General features: G+C 42.2%; 1 protein-coding gene across 2 annotated transcripts in view; it reads right to left on the bottom strand.

The window, feature by feature from the left end:
• atp2a3 (ATPase sarcoplasmic/endoplasmic reticulum Ca2+ transporting 3) overlaps nt 1-18,918 on the bottom strand; it is a 51,375-nt gene extending 32,457 nt beyond the window's left edge. For both annotated transcript variants that reach the window (XM_080482943.1, XM_080482942.1), the window contains exons 1-3: nt 18,535-18,918; nt 4,469-4,486; nt 4,049-4,131 (exon numbers count right to left, since the gene is read on the bottom strand). In XM_080482943.1, the coding sequence (XP_080339069.1) occupies nt 4,049-4,131; nt 4,469-4,486; nt 18,535-18,652 (219 nt within the window). In that variant the 5' untranslated portion in view covers nt 18,653-18,918. The remainder of the gene's footprint in view (nt 1-4,048; nt 4,132-4,468; nt 4,487-18,534) is intronic.
• Between the last annotated feature and the right edge of the window lie 8,979 nt (nt 18,919-27,897).

The following is a 27,897-nucleotide window of genomic DNA, read 5'->3' as shown; positions in this document are numbered from 1 at the left end:
CGGCTAATTCTTATTATGATCGGAATAATCTGTCAAATTCCAGAAATGATCTTTAATGTCAAAAACTCCTACATCTGTGGAGTAATCCTGATCACCTGAACCGACTCACCACTTAATACAAACGATAGTGGATAGAAAATATGTGATACCCCTTGTGCGCCCCTGGTGGTCAATTGAATATACTGCAGTCAATATCAGAATTTCTCAGAGCTGGAAAATTTCATCCCGCGGGGCGGATGAGATTCTCCGACAGGTCGGTTCTGGCCCGCGGGCTGTACGTTTGACACCCCTGATCTACAGTCTTCAGCTGTGTTCCTTTTAATTAGCAAGTTTTGTCTAATTATGTTACAGGTTCAACATTTCTGCTGTTGTGGCTCAGTCGGCCTCCGCAGCCTGACTCACGGTCTCCGACACTCAGAATCAGAGAGACTGAAATGTGCCAGAGGCTCCAGGGCTGTTCTTGAGTAAATATAATTACAAACTCCCAACTCTTCAGATTGGACACGACTGCAATGCATTGGAGGGCAAACTAGAAAAAAACCAAACTAAAAACCATTTGTTTTACTGTATATCCATCAGGTAAAAATGTGTTTTTATATGAGAGTCAAAGCAAATGCAATTAAATCACCAAGTTTCATTTAGTTTAATTTGAATTTCTCCGTCTGCTTTAACCTGAACAACTTCGGTGAATCTGGAGGAATGTGGTTCAGACACTTCATGGATATTTTTTTCTCAATTTTGCACAAAGGTGATCACAAAAGCATCAATGCAGAGTTTACTTGAGCACAATTCTAATGTTTGACATGATATGAACAAAGTAGAGTGTTTAGAACAGTCTAACCCAGCAACAGAGACTTTTACCAGACTGTGTCCACGGTCAAGTACAGCAAAGACCAGGACTGGTAAGAAAATCACACACAAATCAACATTTACATGAAGTGCTTGTGTTTGAACAGCGGTTTGCATGATGAATGAGCAGCTGATAAAGTAAAAGACAAAATCATCTGTTCATTAAATGTTCTCAAAAGATTTTTTTAGACTTTTTGGAATTAAAAGTAAAATAATTTGAGAATATGGAAAGTCTATCTTTAAATTAAATGAGCATCTTCTACACTAGTTTATCTAGACCGGAGCCTCTTGTGGGCCGGTTTTGCTCGCCTGCCTGATGTTTGACATCCCTAACTTACATGATTTAATCTTTTTTTGCAATTTCTTTCTTCTTTTTTTCCACTGACTTATGTTTAATCAACCTTTTTAGAATATTTTACTGTTTTCAGATTTTTTTTTTACTTCAGTTGTAGAATGTCTCCGTCTGTAAGATTCTATTTACTTCAATCAATTTTATCAATCTAAGTTTATTTGTATGCTTTAATTTTCTCAAGTGAGTATATGTGTGTTTTGCATCTACTTAAGCATGTGCAATCATACATACTGTATTTGTTAGCAGATATGTTTCCTTTCAATGTTAAATTATCCAAGCGCTCCATTTAAAAAATTAAACAGTATAGCATTAAACTGCATATCAATGTTATATTATTAACTGAGAATACAGACTAGGGCTCTAATATATTCAAATTTCTCTTGTCGATATGTCGATTTAATGCATTGATGCTGTGATTGAGAACATATCTGGCCAATCAGATTTAGCCCCACTGTTCTGAATGTCCACCCACGTGGTGGATGTGAATTTCTGTGGTCACAAAGTGTGTATAGAGAACTCAGCGAGTGTTGAAGACAACCACATCACCTACACAAGTGTTGGTATTGCTATATTCAACAATCCGTAGTCCATACTGTCCCTTTAATTCTGGATGAGCTCCAGGTTTAAGAACTTTGCATTGATTTGAAGGGACTTCTACCACATTTTCCTGCCGGGGATGGAAAATGATGCTAATGAGAGCAGTGAAATCAGATTAAAAGCAGATGACAAAACCAGAAAGGGAACCTCTCAAACTATCCGACAGGTCATTAGGAGGTTGTCGCCTTGAACGACTCCTCTATAAAGTCTAGAAACTGCAACACCGTATGTATTGAATAAAAAATGACACATTCAAAATTAAACAATCAAAAGCTACTTTATTGGCCATTTATTCGTGTTTGACGGTTATCAATATTGGATAAAGCGGCATAAAAGATGGATGGATCAACACACACCAGTGATTTGATCCCCAGACTGAAAAAAAAAGCCACAAAGCCTCAGAAGATCACGACAGCTCAAGAAGCCTGCTGGAACACGGAAACTTCTTCACACTGGTGTTTCCATCACTCCAATCAATGACAGATGTAGGAAAACCAAAATAGCCACACCACAGACAGCGAGGTGGATCAAGTGGGCTTACATTCTGATGATCTAATGCGGCTTATGAAATGATCGAGGGGGATACACTCCTCTGAGTGTTGAGCAGCAGAATGAACGTCACGGCCGCCTGAGCCCGGTCGATATCTCATCATTCATGATGGTAAATCTTCCTTCTGACTGAGCCCAGACTGCACAGCAACAATGGCCGGCCACTCAAAAGACGCCAACATACAATAACCTGGCTTTCAGAGGACGGCCTGAATACCTCACCCGCTGAATAGAAGGGCAAAGGTATACAAGTTAATGAGGGAAGATGGGAGACTCAAATTCTTTCTTACCACCGGGTCGGGAAATCAAAGATTTGTCCCAAAAACAAATGCTGTCCTTACATTTTTAAACGCTGCACTGTTCGCACCCTGCCTGCATAACTGAACACGGAGATACAGGCCAACAGACGGCACATTATATCTGGACGTCTCTGGGGTGTTGAAGCATCGGAGCTTCAACAAAATGAAACAAAACCTTCTTGTCATCCATCTATTGTCTATTGGACAGCACTTTATATTACGTAATGCTGCTGGATATCATCAGGAAAAGCATGCAATCTCCACACACAGCGATTAAACTCCCCGTGTGCTTAATTCAGCTTCCTGATATCATGAAGAAGAGCTCTGGCTATTGCAGAAGGCTGCTGTGACTTTCTGTGCATCTCTGTTTTAATCCACCTCTTTCAGAGAAGTGACTCAATTTTAGCCTGTAGCTACATCAAAATAAATAAATAAAAAAAACACACTAACAAATGAAAGCACAGTTCTGAAGCTTCGAAGGACCATTATTTGTTGTAAATAGCTCAGACACATATGCACATACAGAATGTAGTACATGTGTCTATTACTTCTGAAACCCACTCACTTATAGGATATTTCTTTTATTCCCATAAACCATCGTAACACAACCATTTCTTTAACCTTACAGTGTGTATGTGCACGGTCAAGAGAGTTTAATGATCACAGTTTGAATATAGTAAAAGCACCATACAAACAAGGGCTGGGGTTTCCCTCAGCTTCAGCCGCTCCCTGAGCAAACTCAAAAGAGTGACCAAACAGAAGACAGGGGTGCGATTAAAGAACAATGAGATTATTATTTATGAACATGCAAGTTCTGAAATGAAGACAAACTGCCGTTGGGTGTGACGTTTTTTTCCAAGTCATTTCAGGTCACCTGCTCTTTGCAGCGAGGACACGAAAGCTTTGGCGCACTCTGTGCAGCAAAGGAACAGGGAGAGTGTCCCATGATAAAAGAATAACTGAGGGATTTACAGGAGGAGAAGTCGGCCTGCACTCTGCAAACCCCTAGATACAGTGTGTCATGTATGTTTTCAGAGCAACTTTCCTACTTGCCTAAAATAGCAACAGTCAATTCCATCCAGAAACACCGGGGATGTGCTGTAATAGATGGAAAAATGTGCTATTTTGCACTCAGGATTCCCCGACCGAACCCCTCATGGGCCTTCCCCGTCCTCGGACCGAGACCGGGGTCACAGTTTGAGGTATTTTTGATTGATGGGTTTGTTTCCAGTACAGTAGAGGTACTATGCTCTGATCCTCGGGCTAACAGAGCAGTCTATTAGGTGGCAATTTCCTGGCAATCGTCCAATCAGGGTCTGACATCCCATCGGAGGCACACCCCAGCGTCAAGAACAAATATGATGGGAGCCACTGGCATTTTAATTAGCAGGGTTGTACTTACAAAGGAGACGCAGGCAGCGAGCAGCAGGATCCGGACCAGGAGGTCTTCAAACTGCTCCACCACCAGCTCCCACAGGGACTTTCCTGTCATGTGCAAACAGACGTCACACGCCGTTACACTTTGCAGCATATTTAACATTTCAGACCAGATCTCAAGCTTAAGGGTGGATAGGATCCACCATGTGTGTTGACATTAGCTTTCCGACACTGATAAGCAGCTGCAAAGTTGTGTGTGTGTGTGTGTGTGTGTGTGTGTGTGTGAGAGAGAGAGTGTGTGTACTACGGTTATAAAGCTGCTGTTTACACTGGCAGCTTACCACTCGGCTCATAGAAATAAAGTAAAAAAAGATCCAGGGGCAAGGCGTTTAATCAAGCAGTAAAGAAAGGAGGAGCAAAACTTATTAGAAGGATCAATATTTACCTTCTTCAGCCGGGAGCTCTGTGGACGTCACATCACGTCGGCAGCATCGGACGGGACGGAGCGGGAGGGGAGGGAGTGGAGAAAGACAACGATCAGTAAGTGTGTTTCATGAAGCCATCCTGACGTTGAGATGCAAGGAAACATAGGAATTGCTCTTAGTTCTGCTTGGCTGAGGTGATTAAACGCTTCAGGGTGGGAGGCAGAACGGTGCCTCAGGTGGAGGTCGATGTTTAGTGCATGAATTAACCGCACATCAGGCACTTGGATTTAATCCACACTCAACATACAGGCCGAACAAATGGGGAGCGTGAATACAAAACACACGACATGTCAGAGTGCGTCCTCGTGGTTCATCAGTGAGGAATTCCTGTTGCCGTTTTGACTCGTTTTATACGCCATCAGTGACTTCTTAACTGGTAAACATCCTGCCACAGAAATCCAGTCATGAATTGTGTTGAATTTAGCTCGGCACACAGAAATAAAGTGAACGTTAGAAGTTATAAAGTGTCCAGCACAGATTCTATTCATATTTTGGTTTGACCAAACGGTTACAACAAGCAGAGAAGAGCAGCAGCTCTGCTTCCCGTTGAAACACATTGTGGATACTTTGTACAAGCCTCAATGAATTCCTTTCAAAAAGCCTTCAAGAGCTGCAGACAATTGTCTGTATTGATGTTGAAAAGGGTGAAAAAGTTTCACACATGACTTAATTTATGATGAGCCATCAATTAAGCTTCTGGCTCGATGATACTAGTTTGCAGCATTTAGACAGCGCGAGTTCACGTTACAAGACAGATGAGCGATGTAGTTTCTGTCAAAGAAGAAAGAAATAAGTGCAGAAAATAAGGTTGAGCTTTACCGACTTCAAGTACTTTGTTGCTGCTCATTCATTTACAAACTGACTCGTGCTCTTGAGTCTTGGATAAACACAAAAACCCACAAGTACAGCTGAAATAGTCTCAAGTTTATCTTCATTATCCCACTGGGGCGAATTTGCTTTGCAGCCAAGGTTTTTCTAAAAATAAGTGTTCACGTTGACACGCAATAAAACATGGTGGTCCCGTGGGGAAATGGAAGTTCAAATTGGTGAACAGCACAAGAGTACAGATATACTAGAAAAGTGCAGACAGACGGCCGTTAGAAAATAATGTGAAAAATGTGATGGATAGGATGTGAAATCTCACTCATCCAAACAACTAAAGCGGGATTATCACAAATTCCATTTAGGGCTCCGTTTACACGACACAGTTTTGTTTTTTTGTGAAATAAAGGGCATCGAGGGAAATAATTTATTTTAGAACATTTTCATGAACTTAAACACCCCCTCCCCAAACAGGGTCCAGGTACAGTAGATCATAAATTATTTTTATATTATTGAATTAGTAAATAGTAATTACATACATGTGAGGTTTAAAAAAAAGTATATGTACATTTGCACACACCCGTATGAAAGTATACCTACATAGTAGTTACAATTGTAAAGGTTGGTACAAGGTATGTAGCTACATAAAGTTTTCAAGTGAAAACACAAAACCTTTGTTGCATTTTGTTTCCAGCAAAATGGAGCCTGAAGCCACTGAAAATGCAACTTTTTGAAACCGGCTCCAAACATGGAATTTTTCAAAAATGCTCCAGACTCCGTTGTCATGTAAACTTGGGAAAATGGAACTTTGAGGGACCTCTTGAGCTTCTTCTCCAAAGAGATGTTGGAAAAGTGGCTATTTAGTTAAAATGTCAAAGGGTTTTGTGTTTGCTTCAGTGCATCATGGATGTGTTGATTCGATCCAAGATGCCGAGCATTGGTTCCTTTTTTTTCTTTATTATATTGAAACTAATCAGTCAGGGAAACCTTTGTTCGTTATTCAGGCCCGTTTTTCCGTTCGCAGAGTTGTGTTGAGGTCATTGATATTCATGCTGCAACTTCAGCTTCCAAACTGCTGGAGTTTACTTCCGAGTCTCAGCAGTCTGTGCCCACGGCATTAACACCCATAGTTTTCTCTTTTTTTCTAGCAGCATGTGGGCTAGATCTTTTTTTCTCCCATCATTCTGTCATTCACACATCGGTTTGAAACAAAAGTTGTTGTTTTCCTTTTTTTTTGGGGGGGGGGGGGGGGGGGGAGGTTTAAGAGACCAGCTGAGCATCTTACCCACTCTGATTTGATTACCAGAACAACACCCACCACACACATGAGTCACTGGTGCAAGTATAAAACACATCAGTCATGCTTAAAAAAATTAATTAAAACAAAAAATAAAGAACACTTCGACTGACAAGTACTGTTGATCAGTGTCACCATGATGAGGTACAGCCGAGCTGAGTCACAGCGTTTGTCAAGTCCTCATCAAGGCCGACGCTCAGTTATGACTGAACGGGCCCAGAGTAACGAACCTGATGAACGCTGCTCACAGGATTCTAAAGTTTCATCTTTTTTTATCATGAGAAGCAGGTTCTCAACCACATCTTACGACTACTTAATCCACACTCAGCAAAACAAACAAAAAAAAACCCTCATGACAATAAAAGAGTGAAGTAAAAGCTTCAATTACAGCGCTCATTACAGAACGATTGGGGGGGGAAGGCAGCTATAGTTAGAAGGCCGTGGGCCGCAACCCTAAATGACAGCAGTCTTCTCCTCCCTCAGTGGAAACCTCGTGTTTCTCTGCATGTTTTGACCACACCGTGCAACACGAGGATCAAACGTGACCCTGTGTGGAGCGAGCTGGAAAGAGGAAGGCCCATGACGTGAGCCCACAGGCTCCTTCCAAAAACAAAACCCCCGCGGCCGCTCACGTGCAGCCGGCCGGGCCGAGGAACTACTTCATCCCCTGAAGTCATTAAGAAAAAAAAACAGCTCGGGCCTCGTCTTTTTTCGGCTCCATTTACATTTTGGGTGTTCGTTTACAAGACATCGGTGGTCAGAATCAGTGAGCTTTTTGAAAACTGTTCCGAGGTGGAACTTTTCAAAAACGCTCCGACTTTTGTGTAATCGGGGAAAAACGCAACTTTCTGGAAATGCTCAGGCTCCACCTCTGTGTAGACGGTGTAAACTTTGCTACTTTGCACACACACCATGGCCATAGTAAATCCTTTTTCTGCACACGCACGAGTAGATGGACAATAACAACAATGACGGAGTGTCATGACTGCCAGTCCATATTTTTGGGGGTGTTTTTATAGTTTACAACCACCCGTAATAGCAATCCAACTTCGCCATCTAACCATACAAATGTTCATGTACTTGCCATTGTTAAGATTAGATTTTTCTCTGTGCATGTGCATGGTTTCATTACAAAACACATGGACATTTTAAAATAAAGTGTTGCAGTGTAAACGCGAGAATTTTCTGAAATGAAGATGCCAAAAGTGTTTTCACGTGAAAAGATGTGTGTAAAGGGCCTCGATTGGGTTGGTGAAGTCACCGGGAGTGAAGCTGCAAGACATTTTTACACCGACATTACATTGATGATGCCTCGAGTCTCAATCTGCTGAGCATTATTAGGTCTGCGTGGCCGTTTAGAAAAACAGGCTAATTAGCGGAGGCCAACCCTCGAGCGGAGGCCGTCTCTCAGCGCCACAAAAGACCCTCAGCCTCCGCACAATAATATCTGATGAGTCATTGTGAGTGGCTTCTCTAAACTTGCCGTCTGGAGGCTTTTCAACAGTCCAGGTTGGACACGGTTGAACTCACGGGGGTGGGGGTGGAGGTGGGGGTGTTCTTTGGCTGCAGTCTGCCAGCTGCAGCAGCAGAAATGTGGAGAAGTGGGTTCTGCTGTTTTCCGTGCTCCGCCAGTCTGACATAAGCCTGTTTCCCCCATTACTGTGCCTCCCTTGGTTGTATAATGTTTTTATGGCAGACAGGCTGGCTGCATTGCTGGAGACAAAGAAAGGACTGACTGAAAGGACAAGACAGGCAAGTGGGCAAGCGAAGGGAGGGAGGGGTAAATAGAGAGAAAGAGCTGGAGGTGTTGAACGGGGTTCCCCGGCTTCCCTCTGCCAAGGATTCCCTCCCAGTCATCTGGGCTGTGTCAACCCGAGGCTTGCCCAGGCACATTCCTGAACACTGACTTCACCTCGCTCTCTCTCTTTCTCCATGTCCCCACAGCTCCCTCCCTCCCTCCTCCTCCTCCTCCTCCTCCTCCTCCCTCGTGGCCCAGACAATGAATAAAAGAGGCTGTTTATGCGCAGCAGAAAAATCGAGCAGTGCCAAGCAGAGGGGAGACACTTCCTGGAGACGGTTGCCAACAACAGCAACAGGGAGATGGTTTCTGCGTCCAGAGAATCAGGAAGCAAGGCAGGAAACTCTCCGTCTATCTGTCCGCACTGCGAACCGTCCGCCGATTAAAAAGAAAAAAACAAAAAGAAAAAAAGAAAGAAAAAAAGAAAAAAAAAGAAGCTTTCAGAGCAGCCTTCTTTTTCCTCTGGATTTAAAAACGACCCCCTCTCCCAATATGCATTACATTCTGGTGTGGTTAAACAGCATTAACAAGCTCAAGTTCAGGCCGTCTTCTGAAAACTACTGTCATGAGAAAGTTTGCAGCAGTTGCCATGGCGACTTGGCATTTGAAGGCTCCTTTGAAAACGAGCGTTTCACAAGGTAGCGTGCCAGCGTCTGTCAAGATTCACCAGAATATCCGTTATGCAACCGACATAACGGCAGCGGCGCAGAAACGCTGCCGATGACAGGCATCGAAAACAAGAGAGCCAGAGTTGTGCTCGATCCACAAAGCACGGGAGCGTAAGACAGGTCTATAAATATCATGACGGTAACCCCTAATGAGGGCTTCTTATATCCACTTAACCTCCTAATGTATTCCCCAGCCGGGAAAAGGTCTGCATGCATTAACCATATCAAATGTGAAGGATAAATGCACCTCGTTCCCGCCCCTAACGTTATTATCTTTGATATGCAGACAGCATTGCAGGTAACTGTAGAGGCTGCAGCCTGACAGAGTCAATGTTTCCTACATCTACACACTTTCAGGGAGTCCTATGCAGTAGGACTCCCCGACGGCTGAGGAGTCGACCTTAAGGCGGCAGACGGTGCGACGGTGCCGAGTCACTAATCACTTCCCTGCAGCGTAACGAGACAAGGACACAAAGGGCCTCGCATGTAGCTACAGTTCAGTCATTAAAGGCCAGGAAGGCTTTCATATTGGATTAATGCTGCTCCGCTCAAACACGTGGCGCAAAACAAAACAGGACAAAGACTCTGCTGCCAAGTGAGGATGACACAAGAGATTAAAGAAAGCCAGACATCCTCCTGCTGAACAGAATTACAATGCGAGCGTTGTACATCCAAACAGACGTGCTTCCCCCGTTAACCTTCAGAAAGGCATTCATCCTTGATGGTATGGACCCAAAAACTAAAGGTGCCGGGATGAATTCTCTGAGGTTTTGGTCCATGATGATAGTGTCAAATAAGTTGCTGAAGATCTATGATGTGAAAGTTGTCATGAAATCAAGACGCCCAAAACGCAACGCCACTTTCAGTGGGCCTTAAGTCACCATTTTTTCCCCCTCATAATACGCCAACAACTGTGATTGGCCGATTATCCATTTAGATTAACGACCAGTTGAACAAGAGTATCTAAAGAAGAGAAGAGTGACAACGTCAATTCAGGCTGATGGTAGGTTTCATGCTGCATCATTTGGGAACAGTTGGAAAGGCCCAATTCTCAATTTACAACCTTGACATAATAACAAGCAACATGGCAGTGCGACTTTATAGCTGCAGTCAGAGAATCAAAAAATGCCAAAAAATCATCACATACATCAACCGAGCTCGGCACATTCAGTTTAATTTCATACTACATTTGCTGTACAGCTGCTGCTTTATGTTCCGCTGTCAACAGCTCCAACAGTCATTAAAGTTTTACAGTTGCAAACAGTGGGTGGATTATATTGAAGTGATAAGTGAGACCCTCGTAAATTAAGATGCAAATAACTAATCTGTGAAAAGAGCCAGGATTCTTCTTAATTTCACCAAAACGTCTCTTTCAGCGACTTTAGCGGAGCTTCTGGGAGCTCTCCCTGTTTTCCTGCTTCAAATTAATCTTCCAACTGAATCTTCCAAACAAATTGATGAAAATACAATTAGTCTTAAGCCAGAATTGATTAAAACACTTGAACAAAGCATGAGATAAAAATGTGTCCGAAATGATTCAGATCAATGGCCTTAAGGGCAAAACATGTTCAGCGAATTCAACAGTGGTTAGTATTTTAGAATATCAGGTGCACAGTTGGTCATTCACAGCGAATACGTCATTAAACTTTCAATAAATAATTAATTTGAGAGAGAAAATCTGAAGTATCACCAAGAAGTCATCAGCAGACCGTTTGGAAATCAACCTCAAGAACACCAAATGGAGGGAAAGAAAAACGTCATGCGCGAGGCTCAGCTGCGTCCACAGTTTGCACCCTCTAGCCACATTCTTGTCCTTTTGCTCAACAAATTCCATGTAATGTCCTCATCTCGCCCCTCGGCAGCTGTGGACCGCTCGGCCATGCCAGTCCAGACTCTAATGAAGTCTCTCAAAAGTGATGTCAAGTAACCGCTGCTCGTTTGTGTCATACCAGTGACTCTACCACTGAAGAATTCTGAAATTACTGGGATACAATTACAACACTGTCGATCAATCCAAGTTTCCCTAGAAAAGAAAACGGTAAAGGTAAGGCGAGCAACATCAAGATATGTTGAGAATTCAATGGTCAAAGAAACTACTAAATCTAAAACGGGCACTCGGTAGAGCGCAGACCGCCACATTTGTTTATTAATGTTTATAGCGTATTGTTCTCTGCGCATGCATGTGTAGTTTCATTACAAAGACCACTAACAGCGCCCACTAGTGGCCCTACACGCTCACTACATCGTTTCCGTGTAAATGGACATCGCTCCCAAAACATTGACATGTAAACATTAAACTTCTCCAAAATGAAATAAAGAAATTGAGTTTTCACTTGAAATGTGTAAATGGAGTCTAAAATTGATTGTGCGAATTAAACGAACGAAGTAAAATGCAAAACCTTTGTAGGTTAAAATGTTCAAAAAGGATATGGGGGGATTGCCGCTATTTCACCAGGAAATTGGTCAAAAGATTAATGTATTTAAAAATGGGGCTCCAGTAGATTTTTGGACTCCCCCAAATTATGGTAGAATGCACCATTTTACACCGACTTTCACGTTACAATATATTAGTATTAACCGATGTAGAGACCCATACACACACACAAAAAAAAAAAAAACATTGTGCTAGTTGGACTTTTCGCAGATTGTTGGAAATTGGCACAGTAATACTCAGACTAAAGTAGTATTCTGATGACTTGTGGTTATTATGCACTTAATTAAAATGTTTAAACAAGATCAAAAAAACAGTCGACGCCATTGCTTATTTTTTTTTATTATTATTTGGGATTACCAACCTCCCTGAAAGTGCAGTTAAGCTATTCAAAAGCCTTATGGCTTTTACTAATAAGTATAATCATGTAGTTTGGACAAACTTTGTTGTTTTTGTAACACGTCTAAGAATATAAACAGAAAGTTTTTTGGAGCTGAAATTAGTATAACAGTTGTCGTGCTGCATCAGGGACAGACTGCAGCTGCAGGAGCATCTTCCCTCTATTGAGCAAAAAGCTGCTGACACAGCGACACTTACTTTCTGAAATGAGCTGCAACAATGGAGGAGAGCAACGGCTCCGTTTCACTACGAAGCAAATTACATCAACAATCGCAGCAAAGGAAAACGAGGAGACGGGCGGAAAAAAGGAGCACAACACCCTGCTCGGTGCGATTACATTAATTTAACTTTAGTCGTCTCTGATCAACCGATTAACTCGCGATTGTGCTCGTGGCGCGGGGAGGAATCACCGTCAGTCGACGTTTCAAAGTGGAAATTTTTTTTAGCCAATAAAGACAAAAGACAATCGTTTAGCTGTTGCACAGGATGCTGAAATCAAACTCCAGCTCTCCTCAGGTATGTTCTACTTGTGCCTCAAAAACATTTTTTTTTGAGGATGTAAAAAAACTACATGGTGAATAAAGATTAGACGTGTGTATTCTTACATCCAACGTTAAAAAAAAAACAACGTGGTAGCCTTGCCACACATTATGGCTCTCACAGCACGATTGGATCTGCTGGCAAGTCATGGAGGAAAAAGGAAAAACGGCTGTCAAATGAGCAGGACATGCATGAGGTGATTAGCACAGAGCTCATATCTTGTCGGGGCTCAAAGCTTCCTCTTTAAGGTCACAGCTGTGCAAAAAGCCTGCTTTTTTTTGGGCGGGGAGGGGGCGGGGGGGGGGGGGAGTTTAACATCTCACCAGACTTGCAAGATGGCACCCGGCTGCTCAGTGGCCAACCAGAGCAGCTGAATGCTGTGAAAAAGAGTCAGCAATCCCCAAAACGGCAGAGCGAAATATCTGTGTTAACGCCGCGCTATTTATAGGGTTTATTCTAGGTTTAAAAACCAGAGCACCACTTCTGCCCAATCAAATGCTCGATCTCGAGCAACTTTACAGATCTGAGCAGCGAAGACTGTAAAATTATGGGTTTGGGGGGGAGAAAAAAAAAAAAACCTGTAGAGAAAATAAATGTCAATAGAAGTGAATGAAGTTGATAAAGATGGTGTAAAACAGCATTACCAGCATGGGTTGGCGTGTTTGTGGGAGGTGGGCAGTGATTCTGGCCTCACACTGGGAAACTAAAGAAGAGTCCAGTGGGAGTTTGCATGTTTGCCTCAGTTATTAAATTCAAATGTGAGGAACAGCCAGTGACTGGATGTAATTTTTTTATTATCATCATCAGTGAAGATATTACAAAATAGATAAAACAAAGGGAAAGAATGTATGAATTTGTTGTATGGTCACGTTTTTCAGGTGACTGAATCGTCTCTACCCACCCAAACCGAGTTGCCACTTGGTGTTTTTGAATGTGTTAAACTGTGGCCAGTGGGCTGATGGCATTACGCTGCATGAGCCTGTGGTTTTCATTTGGTTTGTGTTGAAGATGCTTTTAGATCAAATGATAATGGCTCATTTATTGATGTGTGATATCTTTCTATTGGGGCCTCGTTTTAAAAAGGTTTCCAGTCGCAGGGGGCTGGACACACACACACAATTATTTTTTTACACAAATTCAAAAAGACTAATTTAAACAATTTATGGTATCTGGAATCAAGGTCGAATTGACCTGAAAGTAGGTGTGTCTGTGTCTATATAAACTATTTAAAAAAAAAAGTAGCAATTTTTCCATTAGCATGTTCATTACACTGATTAAACCCAGGAGGAAGGGAAAAAAAAAAAAAAAAAAAAAAAAAAAGGTTTCACGATCCAAATGTTATTATGAAAACATCTCTGAAAGGGGTCAATGTGACCTGCTACAATAAAAAAAGTTTTAAAATAACAAGAACATTTAAATAATTGCAAACTGCTTTAAAATCATTGCATAATAACTCCAAAATGTAAATGTACTTTGAATAAGACTTGGATGCATTTCAACTACAATACAAACCATTGCATTTGTCAGTTTACATTCACGGAGGAGAACAGCTCCATTTAAATACTTAATGACTTTTCAAGTAACTTTTTATATCAGATCTACATTTTTGATATTTTGACTTAAAGTCATGAATGAAATCTAAAATATTAAAAGTTTCTCAGGCAATCATTTGGCCATATTAGTGATGCACAATATATCAGCCGTGATATCCCCCCAAAAGTTATACATATATCAAGTCATATGCAGAAGGAAATGGATGAGCCTTAAACTGTCAGTAAATTGCTCAAGTCATATATGTAAATTGTACCAAAAAATTTTTTTTGCTCTAAAATAAACAAAGATTGTTTGAATTCATCAGTTTGTCTATTTTTCAGAATATAAAAGCCGATTATGGAAGATACTTTTTTATTTATGATGTATATCGATATTGATCTTCGGTATCGGCCAAATTTTTCATATCGGTGCATCCGTGTAAGATTATGGTTGAACCCTGAAAGCTTCCTGCCACAGCAAACCATGAATAAAAGCATATGTATGACTGGAGTGTTTCTACAGGCCAGCTGAGAATCATTTGCCATCAGAGGCACCACACTATACTGACATTTACGTATTCTTTCAAACATTATTGAGTTACACATCATTTTACACGTGTAGCCGTTTAATATGCCACAAACAGCCTCAACCTTTTTTAAATAATGTTCAGGGACAAACATTTTTTTATTTATGGCATAAATAAAGAAATCTGCATGTAGTTTAAAAAAAAAAAAAAAAAGCTTTTCTGCAGCAAAATTAAAATCAAGATAATAACCCCATATAAACTTGTATATTTAGTATGACCATCTTTACTATGGAGCTATAAAAAAAAAAAACATTCAAAGTTTTGTTCATAAATTTCTTTCCACATATTAAAAAATAGAAGAAAATGAATCTTTCCTCGAGTCATTTTATAATTATTTGTTGAGGAAAACTCGACATCCATCACCCGCCGTGAAAGGCAGGTGATGCATATTTTTCATGACAAACTTTTAAACTCTTCGATTCGGGCGTCACATTTGTCACGTCAAGCTGCAATAATGATTATATCAAAGCAAGAAAAGTGCAGAGATGCCACCGCAGGGGGGTTGAAATGCTGCAGGATGAAGGTTATCGTCGTATCCTGCCGCTCTTTGTGGTACAAGTTAGAAGGCAGACGCACAGTATGCAGCGTCTGCTCTGTGGTGGGAGAAGAACCGACGTGTTCTGTGCTGCGCCACGTTGGAGCCCAACGATAGGACATCATCTCAACATGCATGACGGTGACCGACAGATGAAGAGGAGCGAGAGAGAGGAGAGGAAGACAAGTGACGAGCCAGAACCGGAGCCCTACACTCCCGGGGACTTAAAAATTACTTTTCTACCAACTGCAACCAAGACACCGACCGCACCGTCACTCATTCAACTCTGGTCGGCAGCTGTTGTTGCAGGAAGGGGAGGAGGAAACGACGCAACTTCCCTCGTAATTCAAAACACAGGAGCGAGTAAGTCAGGCCGCTTTCATGTGGAGTTGCAGAACAGGAAGAGAAACAGCGGTACAAGTGAGATCAGATCAGAGGAAGTTTGAGTTATTGTATCTGGTAAAGTGAAGTAAGATCTACCGAAGTGTGATATCACCCAAAGAAAATCTCCAAGTGAAGCAAACACACCAGCAGTTAGACACGTGAAGAGGCACATTGGGGCGTCTGATAAGTCAAAAACACCATTTTGTGAATCGAAGCAGACGCAAACCAAGGTTGGTCGCTGCCTCACGGTGCAGCGACATGCCTCACTAGGTGGTTTAACCTGAATGTGTTGTGTAATCCACTCTGGTAGAGGGAGTGTCGGTGACATTCTGACAACCTGGACCTCTTCTGAAATCGCCTGTGGAAAGTTATGACATAGAATGGAAAAAAAAGAGATTTAACATGTTTTGATTAATAATGCTTCTTAATTCTGTCACATATTAACATTTCAAAGTCAAAAGTACTTTGAAATTAAATTTTATTTTTTTAACAGGAAATTCTCTTAAATGTTACCGAGAGAAAAAGATGAATCGGTAAATTAATGCACTCGGTGAAGAAAGGCCATCTCCCCTGGACACTCATTCACCCGAGTGTCACTTCCTTTGAAAACTGGCTCCACCTCCACCTTCAAATAGGAAAAGTTGATTGCTCCTGGGGACAAAATGCCCTTTAAGTGACACTTTCTAAAAATGAACACTGTGCACCTTTGAAATTGGCCATGTGTGCACACGAGACACAAAAAAAAAGAAAAATCACCTTCTTCATACCCCCACTCACAGCGAGAGGCCTGCGACTTCCTCTTTACTACATCAACTCTGTCAAAATGAAAGCGATCAATTACATGCAAATACATGCAGCCACATGCCTTCGGGGAGCGTCTGAATGAGGAGACGAGTAGCCGAGTACACCGCGGCTCGCCTCCAGTCGGCTCCTCTGAGCAGCACACGCCGATCGGATCAGGACGTACGGTGCAGCGTCTCCATCGCGGCGCATGAAAGAACCGACAGAAAGCCACAAAGCCTTCTCGTCACTCAACAGTCTTATCTCACAGAGCAGCAGTGAAATGAACAGCCTCTGAGCTCTGCTGCAATGTCGCAGAAAGGAGAAGGACTACGCCAAGAGGGCCGATCCCAGAGTTGCTGGTTCGACCCATCACTCTTGGGGACGCCAGGTGTGCAGACACCTTGCAATGGCAGCTCGTCACTATCGGCGTGTGAAGACAAAACGCCTCCAGACTGCTCAAGCGGCAAAACGAGCTATAGAACTAAAGCCCATTTAAAATCCATTTACGAGAGATTAGAGAATGAATGGGTCCGTAAAAAGCAATCCCCACACGCAGTGGCTCCATCTTTGACCTCTAAATTACCCACTGAGGCATCAGAAGATGATTCACTGCCCTGCGTGTTTTGACTGCGAGGACAGATGTTTCTGGGCATCGGTCGTGGAGTCGAACTCCCTCATCCAGAGATCTAGGCGTGGAGCCGGAGTGTGAAACCTCCCGAGGCCCACGCAGGATTGTTTACGTCCGACACCCGAGTATCTTCCCCAGCGTGTCGATGCAGCTGATCCACGCTTGTTTTCTTTTAGTTTTTAAACCTCCCATGTACACAGCGACACAAATGGTGATCCGAGCTGCATGTGGACATGTTTTCTGTTAATGATCCTGCTGGTAATAAGGTCGTGTTGAGCGCACCTGCCAGTGGGGAAACAACTCCGGAGCCTCGGCTACCAAGTCTGTGGTTTGTATGCAGAGAGTGGAAAAAGCCATTTAGCAGCCGTACATCACTCTTCGATGACAAGCACCGAGATAGTAAACAAGCAAGTCTGATGCTGCGTCAACATTTTTTACCTTCATGAAGCAGCAAACAGCCCCAGAGACACTCTTTATATATATATATATATATTTTTTTTTTTAAAAAGGGCATTCCCTCTGACCCCCCCTTATTTATGTGCAACACGCTCGCACAAGGCAGGAAGTTCACAGCTAAAAGCGAAAGATGTTATCTGCTGCGAGACGTTGCCTATTTTTCCATGAAGTCATCACAAGCCCCTGGGTAGAGCGGCTGGCTGCAACAAAAGAGCTTCTGTTTGACTGGCACAGTGTGCCGCTCCACTCCACAGCTTGGCCGCACATGCAAATGACAGGAGAAGTGGGGAAAGGTGTGCTGATGTCAGGTCCGACATGGAAATCACTCCTCCACGTCGGACCGTGTGTGTGTGTGTGTGTGTGTGTGTGTGTGAGTGTGTGTGTGAGTGTGAGAGTGTTAGATGAGGAAGCTGCAAACGGACTAAACTGGACACCTGCAATTTAGTTTTAGACAACAGAATCTCTCTGATCTTCATCACTTTGAAGGATGCAGTCTTCTTCCCTCTGCCGTGTTGCAATCTGAACTCAGAAGTATAGACTATGTGCAGAGCAACTCCTGGAAGTGAAAACAGGTTGTTCAACATTTTCAGCTTCATGTATCTTCACCTCTTCATCTTCTGCACTTCCTGATCCCTACATCACAGTCAGGGATGTGTGTGTGTGTGTGTGTGTGTGTGTGTGTGTGTGTGTGTGTGTGTGTGTGTGTGTGTGTGTGTGTGTGTGTGTGTGTGTGTGTGTCCGTCCTCCCAAACACAGCTGCACACACCGTCAATCCAGGAAGGACTTTTGTTTTTATCCGTTTTCTCCTGTACTACTTCAGTTGAAGTAGTTTGGCACCAAATCTCACGTAAAATGATAATTTGAATGAGGAAACAAAGTAGCTGGGTTATGAATAGTTTGATTAAATTAGTTTATTTGCATTTGATCTTGTGTGCGTGCGTGTGTATTTTCAGTACATGCATGTGTCACACATTTCCACGGACAGTGTGCCAGAGGGAATAAGACTGTTTTTTTACGCGCACGATGTGCTTCAGCTTGACGCGCAGCGGCGGCGGCGGCGGCAGTTGAGGGATTTCCTGGCACATGCCGCGATGGGTTAACAGCTTGTAAATACGCACCACCTCTGAAGTGAAGTGAAGAGAGGAAATGATGAATCAAGTACTCACCGTTCGGTCCGTATCTCTCCACATTGACTCTGACCTGTTCCAGAGTCAGACCAGTGTTCTCGTTCACGCCGAAGTTGTCTAAAACTTCAGACGCAGATTTAGTGTGCGCATTTTCCATCTTGGTGGACAAGGGCTTAGATGATCGGATCGAAATGCATGTAGCTGAGGAACATCTACTGTGGCAGCCGGAGCGCGTGCAGAGGGGAGGGGGCCGAAACAGCAGTAATTTCCACGGATGGTCGGTTGATGCGCTGGGTTGTGCTCGGGTCACCTGTGCCCCCCTGAAGAAAACCTCCGGACCAGCGGGTTCAGACGCTGCTGCTGCCTCTCTGCTGCCTGACTGCCGCCTGCTGCTTCATCTCCGTCTGAAGGTGTGCTGAGTCTGTGTCGGCGCGGACCGCCTCTTGGCTGTTGAGCACTCCCTCCTGCGCTCCCATTGGCTGCGCGTACCTGAGCACGGTGCCGCGGTGCGTAAAAGCGCAGGGCAGCAACTCGTCCTCGCTGCTCTCACTGCTTCTCATTTGAAGTTTTATCTTATTCCTCCAAATTTGAGCTCAGGTTGGTGCACGCCAATGGCCCTGGAGAGGAGAAGAGACACAGTGGGTCGTTCAAGGGCATCCTTAACCCTTTAAAGGACGCGCACCGTAATAATATTTAGAAGTTTATACCGAGGTTTGTTTTTGTGGTGAGAGATTTAAACATCACGTTTGAAAAAAAGGTTCAATAGATGAAAGAAAATCTTAGTAGATGTTTGAATTTAGTCATCAACAAAATATATCATACAATAGTATAGTATAATATAACAAAACATAACATAACATAACATAACATAATATAATATAATATAATATAATATATTATATTATATTATATTACATTAGAAGAAAGAAGTAGGAAGAACAACTTCTCAAAAAATGGAAAAGATAAAATAAAATTTGAAGCTTTAACATCATGATTAACTTATACATCTAAACATATTGGAACTATATATTGATTACAATAACCTGTTAATCTACATCCATCCCCATCTACACACACAAAACTTAAAGGGAGCTGCCAACTCTTCAAAGTCACGTTAGCTCAAATATCACACACCCCAGGTAGTCTCATATAATCCTTTGGTTGATATCAGACTTCCAGATAAATTTCACTGATGGTATGATTAGTTACGTATTTTAATAATATATGAGTAAGTTGATTTCTTTTAAATTGATAAGAAATCAGGTAAGTTGGGACACGTGTGCATCAATCTGTTGATTCCTCATCTTCAGTTTGGTCAAACCTTTGGTTGGGTGAGCTAAAACAAATCCCAACTCACAAAGTGTTTTTGGGACAAAGAGACGATTCAGAATAACGTTTAAATTTAACATACATATCATGGTGAGAGAGAATCCACATATGCACAAGGAGAAAATGCAAGCCCCTTAAAAAAGTCTGTGAGCAAGGATTCAAACAGGGGTCTTCTCACTGTGAGAGAAGTGCCAACCACTATCCCACCATGTCGTCCGGAGAAACAAGTTCTCTCTTAATGTTTGTTTTTATAAGATTAATGGGAGTTTTGCTTGTAGGTTTTGTCCCTGCATCCTTTGCACAGGCACGGTGAAGTCACAGCACGAGTCCACACGAATGAAGCCCCGAGGCGAGCTGCACAAATATGATGTTGATCCAGTCAATTAGACCGGTTTTACTTATTCTCTGAAAAGCTCAATACAAAAATAAGACAGACTAATTCTTCAGTTTACAGAGACGCTGCAAACCCCCCTGGGCCATTTTCCACTCCCGGGCTGTTCTCACAAGTGACAAAAGGGAGCAGAAACACAGCTGTAATTTGTGGTGTGCTCTGAAGACAGCATGTAATCACTTGAAATGAGGATCATTTCTGGATTCATCCATTTGAGTCGCCCCCATCCCAGCGAAGAGGGGGCTGAGTAACTTGAACTAATAGCTCTGTCAGCAGGTTTCTGGCTTGAAAATCACAGAATCTTTATTTTTAAGAGCTGCGCTGACATCATGCAAGTGCTCACGAGAATGATGGCAGGATGGAAGAGATGGTTTTTTTTTTTGTTTTTTTTTTCCAATTTGCAGTTTACGGTCACGTTTGTGTGCAAAAGGAGGAAAGAATGAAGTAATGAGCAACATACAGGTTTTGTTTTGCCAGAGATCGAAAATAAAGGCATCTACGGAAAAAAAGGCTTGATGTCGTTGAAGTTTTCCACTTTTAAAACTCAGCTGTCGATCTCAACCTCTGTCTGTGGTTTGATTTAAAATCTTTGTTCAAAAAGTTTTGGAACTTTTTGAGAAAAATGCAACAAGAAACAAACGTGAATGGAAAATACATAACCATGAAAACTTTGAAAAGTGAATTTGTTTTTTATTTGGTCACTTCAGTTGTATTTGGCACACTCCCAACATCTGTGATCTACGTCCTTGTAACGTTGCCAGACGGTTTTCTCAATGAGACTTAGCAGTAGCGACCTTCTCGAGTGCATTCTCGGCTCTCCCGGTATTGAGAAACAGACCTCAGGACCGAAGCTTTAATGCAAGAGCCTCCAGATTCAAGAGAGACAGTGGAATCTGTTTTTACTCACAAGTTAACAAGACACAGATGTAAAACATACATTCTTTTAAATATACAATTTAAATTCTCCCTGTATCGCTAAAAATCCCCAGAAATAAATGTTACCCCCCAAAAATATAAATATGTTACATATAATCAGTGTTTTCCCCAGAATGTCGCTCAGTGACTTAAATTAACTTGTTTTAATTTTGTTTTAATGTTTAATCAAAGTGTAATTTGTTCAGACCTTGGAACTCAGAAGTTCTAAACTCAGAGGACAAAGTCACTTTAACTCTTTAAAGAGCGCGCGACCATGTTTGTTACCTTCACCATGTTTTACGACACCAATAGATCTTAAATGAAGGTTATTGAGGTCCCGCTTAACATGATGACGTTTTCAAAACCTCCGTTTTTGTTGTCTGTTTACATGACAACGGTGGTCTTCGATTTGTAGACGGTGGAAATGCTGCTACTGCACATGCTCACTACGGCCATAGTAAATAGTTTTCCTGGACATGTGCGGAATAGATAATCCAACTTGGTCATCTGTCCATGCGAATGTCTCCCATTGTTAATGTTTATATCGTATTATTTATGTGTGCGAAACCCGTTTTCGTTCCCCATTGGTCCGGCCAAGTGTTTTCCAGTGAGTTTGAGCTGCACACATACACGTATTCAGTCTTAGGGAATGGCCCATTGCATCAGAAACAATTATCTGCTTGTCATGTAATGACGCTGCTCTGAGACTTCTACTTCCTGGAGAGCTGTTACTTCCTGGAAAACAGAGTGGCTGCCATTACACAACATGAAAAGTAGGTGTAATAAGAACCTCATCCTGACCTTTTGTGCCAGATCAAACTCTATTTCTTCCTCTTACTTCATGTTTTCAACCCCCCCCCCCCCCCCCCCCCAGGAGACCCACAGATTGCCTTTTAGAAAAGCCATATAACTTACCAAATCATGACTGTGAGGCCAAACACTAGAGGACACTCACTGGGGTTTAGAAGAAGGATATGAAGGACGTTGATCTGGTTTTCTTTGTCATGTGCAAAACTCATTTCGACAACCTTGGAGCAGGAACAGCTCGAACCCCCTCTGTGATCCCCGGCATCGTTTCAAAGGGGTTCAGGTCCAAGGTTGGGAACCACTGCTCGTGAACAGTGGCTGGCTCGTCTGACTCAGTGTATTATTAACCCGACTGGCCATTACAGTAACATTAGTGTTTACAATGCATTACGGCTTCTGAATGTGGAGCCCCTGTGGAGTGGGCGCTTCTGTGGGGGAAAGGGGGATTCAGGAGTTTATTGATGCAGTGGCAGAAGTTTAATGAATTTGCCCATTCATTGCCAACTGGGCGAAGAATCAGCCGGCTAAACTCGAGCATGGAAACCGGAGCTCCGCATTTCCCCTCCATCACTCTATCCTGAGCGTGAGGTTACTGCAGCACAATCTCCCCACAGTGCTGCGGGAGATCACCCGCACTGGACTGGGACCTTGATGGGCCCAAAGTATAAAAGGAACAAGGTGCTCCAATTCTGTCTTTGCTCACAGCTGGCCTCTTCTCTCACAATACATTAAAAAAAAAGAAAAACTGCATTTATATCTGGCGCTTACGTAACTTTCAGCACTGCTGTCTGGAGGCTGGTAGTGGGCTACATGAAGTTCTTGGATGCCTACAAGCGCCCTCTCCTACTGCCTTTGCCTCTTCGACATTCAAATTCAAAGATGGCTATTTTTTTTTTTAAAAAGCAGACCCCACTACAGTCGTCCACAGATCCCCCAGCAGACAAACATGACTACAATCACAGGTTCCACTCATGCTGCTCACTGCTGCCCACTCACATGCACAGTTGGAGCGATTATCATTAGTCATCAGCAGCTCTGACTCGGGGCATCAGCTTTACTTTAAACGTGTGTGTGTGTGTGTGTGTGTGTGTGTGCGCGTGTGTGCGTGAGTACCTGCATAAGCACCCCCCCAATACCAAAGCTCTTATGAAAAGGAAACAACCCCCAGAGCCCCCACACTTCAGCTGACTCCCTCTTTCCCCTTCAGTGGCGCACACTGGGGGTCTGTGCGAGCCTTCATGCCAGCCACACATTTTCCACGCGGCACTGCCTTCCAAATGCATTTGCCTCTTTGCTTGCAGTGCTCTGATGGAAATGAGTCGTGGCCTACCAGGCATTAAAAAAAAAAGAATTGAGATATTTCCCCACCATATTTGCACGTGACGTATCACACGCCCACTATGCATTCATGTAATACCCTGAAATTAAGAGAAGTTAATCGAAGATTTGACTCTGGGAAAACAGAGACACAGGCTCGGTTGATGTTTACCATCACGCTCTTGGAGCCGGCGATGCAGACTCGGGTGACACACATCTGCTGCTGCCGCTGACTTTGAATCAAGGGGATGCAGGCGATGCGAGTCGACGACAGTCTGGAGCAGCTGCACCTGACAAGCTGCCCAAGTGGCGAGTCTACCCCGCCCATTAATAACTCTGTGTATCCCCCTCCCGACTGCCTCACGTCATCCTCGTTCGGAGGCACTGCGCATCTGTGAGAAAGTCATTTCACAGTCTGGAGCAGCGGGATGCCCCGCCGCCTGTCAGAGCCCAGAGGACGAGGAAAATATCAGAGGAGAACCATCTCAGCTCTGATGCTGTACCAGCATTGTCTAAATATTTCAACGAGCTTCGCAGTATTTAAAAGACATTTACTTTTGATATCATCAGAAAGAAATCAGACCTGTGAAAGTGAAAAGACAGACAAGGCAAATTTACAGTAAGCATACAAAGTACTGTTAATGCACTGTCACAATAATCCCACAGGTTTCTCTGAATGTTGTTTGGTTAAAAATCCTTTAATTCTCGCAACGTTTTCCAGATGGTAGTCAGCTGATTTTGTTATTATCTTAATGTGGTTGCTGAATTTCAGGTCTGACTCCATAATTACACCCACATCTCTGCTATTTCATATCCTGAGTGACATGAAGGCTTTTAACCTTTTCTCTCTGGGGCCAAAAATAGTTTATCTGTTTGTTTGTTTGTTTGTTTGTTTGTTTTTTGCTGGGTTCAGTTGTAAAAACTTCTGACACATCCACTCATTCATTTCATTCATGCACTCACTCAGCAGGTATATGGGACTGTGGCCTTTCCCTGACACTGACCCATAGAGCTGAGTGTCATCTGCATATTTATGATATGAAAAGTTTTAAGGTTCCGAGATAATCATATACGTGGAAAATTGCTTCATCTGCCCTAATAATCTCAAAGATATATCCTTATTTATGCTTCAAAGTGATACTTAGTGCTTTACTTCAATCTGATTCACAAACATTTCAGAAAAGTGATTGTTTAAAACTAAATATCAAGCAAACACACATCAACTTTTCTACTTTTCTCCCCATTCGTTGGAGTCATCTCTGCTTGGTAAATCACCGTTGGCTTGACTTTGTGCAAAGTAACATTTCAACAAAGTTTCGGAAAGCATGTGAGCAATGGTGGCAGTATACCTCGTGTTTTGAAAAAGCAAATCTTAATATAACAGGCGAAAGTGCAGCTATTCATTCTGTTATGGAAATGTAATGAAAGCAATCTGTAATTATGAAAAAAAGCTTTATTACAAAGCCATAAGTGTGACAGATCCAACAGTTGTAAAGATTTATATCAAGATATTATATTCATTAAAAGAGGAAAGAAGAGGAAGAGAAAAACATCACAGGGTGCAAATAGATTGACTGGAGAGGAGGGAGGATTTAATAAGTTCATGCTTCCTACGCCTTTTTGTGCGTGTGAAGCGTTGATTATATTAATTGATTGTTATTCATTCATTCCAGTATTGTTGCTCTTAGATATTCTGAATAGATTCAGCAGACTTCAGATTCCTTGTATTGTGACAATACAAATGGCCACTTAAAAAATGTTTTTATTTTTGAAGTTAATCTGGTGTTTCACAATTGACATGGGAGACATCGAGGCCTTAATTAGATTTTCAAAGATATTTCTTTACATTTTATTTTGTCATGTATGCTGGTGGTTTTAATCACTTTGAAAGAGAGATACATTTTACCCCCAGCAGTGGAAATAATTTACCAAAAGACAAAATACAAGTAGAGGGAGGTTATACGTGTGTGTGTGTGTGTGTGTGTGTGTGTGTGTGTGTGTGTGTGTGTGTGTGTGTGTGTGTGTGTGTGTGTGTGTGTGTGTGTGTGTGTGTGTGTGTGTGTGTGTGTGTGTGTGTGTGTGTGTGTGTGTGTGTGGTTTCATTGCAAAAACATACAACAGCAACCACTAGTGGCCCAACATGAAAACTACATAATTTTCAGTGTTTCCGTGTAAACATACATCGTTTTCAAAATGTTGAAATGGAAAAATCTTCCGAAACAAAAACGCAAAAATTATGCATTTTCACTTGAAATGTCGTGTGAACAGGGTCTTCAATGGAGGTGTTCAATCTAAAGTGATCTCTTCCAGGAGATACGGTGACAAACAACAACATAATATCATGTTTGTGTATTATTCTGTATTCTGTCATATTCAAGTAAAACTGTAGATACAGCAGAGGCACAAATATTGCAATTTTAATATCGTAAATTACTTTATTTTGTGAATACTTGACATTTATGAACTGTTGACTGTTTAATGAGAGGTGTGATGTGCTGGCAGCTCTGGAAGGAGCCTGAGTTAAACAGCAGGAAACAGAAGTCACGTCTTTCTCAAGTGGCATCATGAGAAGCAATAATTACACTTGCAGGAGTCTGAAGAAAAGATTAAAATATAGAAAGAGTGATGTATAGAACAGGAGGCAAAGTTTAAGGAGAGGGAAAAGTGGAGTGGAGGAGTGTGTGTGTGTTAAAGGTAAAGGATAAAAATTAAACATGGCAAAATCCATGATCATGTGACAATGGTAATTCAAATTCTAAATCACGATCCAAACCTAACCAAAGATCAAATTGTTTATCGTCCCTATGACAAAGCTGATTCCTAATGTTATAAATTATATAGAGTCGACTGGGGTTAACAGATGGTTGTTACCGTCCCACGTCAATGTGACAGATGACGACAAATCATTCAAGGTGGCTGCGTGTTTTGGCATTAAAAACACAACAACCTGAGAAATCATTCAGAGTTGTTGTGATCGTCATGATCAGTGTTGATGTTTGTGGTTGAAGTAAATAAACTGCACAACCTCTGACAGGCCATTTTCCACACCTGCTCATCGGCTAAACAAAACCCGCATTTCAATTCCGAGGAGACACAAACGTCACAAAGATCGCCGCCGCCGCCGCCGCAGCATCCAGTTACGATGAGTCACTTTGATGACGGCTTCATCCTGTCAATCAGTTTGTCCGTATCGGGATCAAATGCCTCACATTTGCCTCTCATGAGGCAATTAACTATGTGAGTGATGATGCGTGTTTAATAGGCAGGTCAATGCAGGTCCGTTTTGTACATTTACACACACACACACACCAACAGAGCAGAGCCTGGAGGGTAAAATAAATGATGCTCATGTCTTGATACCAGATCATCCACAGCTGAAGGAATCCGTTTGATCAAACGTCACTTATCTGATGAGTGTCTTGATAATTACTGCAAACAGATTAAGGATTCAGACTGTGTCATCATTTGATGTTTTGACAAAGCACAACAGTCCGTCCATTATCACACAATATAACTTTCTCCGCCACACAGTTGTGACATGAACCCAGCTCTGAGTTAGATTAGATTAAACATGTTGCTTCATAAGTTGTATATTGCATCAGTGTTTGATCAACAATGCAGTCAAAAGTACAGTTTCCTCCACTGGGATGATTGTGTGTAGCTGCACACAGAAACACCCTGAAGTACACTCAGTTTTGAGCTTATTAATCAATCTCACCATCATGCAAACAGTCAAATTGACCTGGAGAAGCCGCTGCAGTGGACTTTCCACTGGAAAAAAAACAACAACAGTCTTCCACATCCATCTTTTTAAAGAAATCCTGATAAACCAGGATAAAACTTGACCTGGACAAGAATGTTTGGAGTTTTGCTCACATGAAATCGATCTATTCTTGGGACACCTTGAAGGCACTGCTTGTTAAAGTTAATTAAGATTTAAAAAAAACAGCTTAATTCACAGCTACCAATCTGGACATAAAGCTTTGACCGCAAGGGAATTGATTTTCCTGATGTCCTTTTGAAAGACGTGCAATCAGAAGTGATCCAGGTAATAACACAAGAAAAAAACAAAAACAAAACACAATGACGTATTCAAGTCTAGAGATATTTACCCGACTGTATCCCAGCTAAAAATCACCTTTTCCATCAGTGTTGTGACAACAAATGTGCAAATCAACCAATGTTCACAATAAGCTGAAGTCATGCAAAAATAAGAACAATGCAGAATAGTATATGTTATGAATTCGATTTTGCTTACTGGCTTGTCTTCAGTCCTGCTAATGCTAATAATAGCATCGATGTGAAGCCCGAACTCTCCTTTCACGCTTTTTGCCCTTAACGTGACGCCGCTGATTTGACAGATCATCTCCACCAATTAACTCACAGCATGAAACAATGTCAGAGATTTCAGAATTCTGAGCTTCGACGTGGCGTTACATCTGCTGGCATGAATACGGAGTCCCAGCAGCGACCACACTTCAAACTGTGTGAACAGGATTTCCACACCTGTCATGATGGGAGAGGTGGTGCTTCAAACTATTTTCACTCCATTTTATCTGTTTCTTGATTGTTTCTTGAAGTTCCATCATTTCTTCACTCTAATTACCAACAAGGACAAACCAGGCTATTTGAGAGCGAGTGTC

The sequence above is a fragment of the Lipophrys pholis genome (genome assembly GCF_963383615.2).
Source record: "Lipophrys pholis genome assembly, chromosome: 16".
Taxonomy (NCBI): Eukaryota; Metazoa; Chordata; class Actinopteri; order Blenniiformes; family Blenniidae; genus Lipophrys; species Lipophrys pholis.
This window is presented reverse-complemented; position numbering and strand designations above follow the sequence as displayed.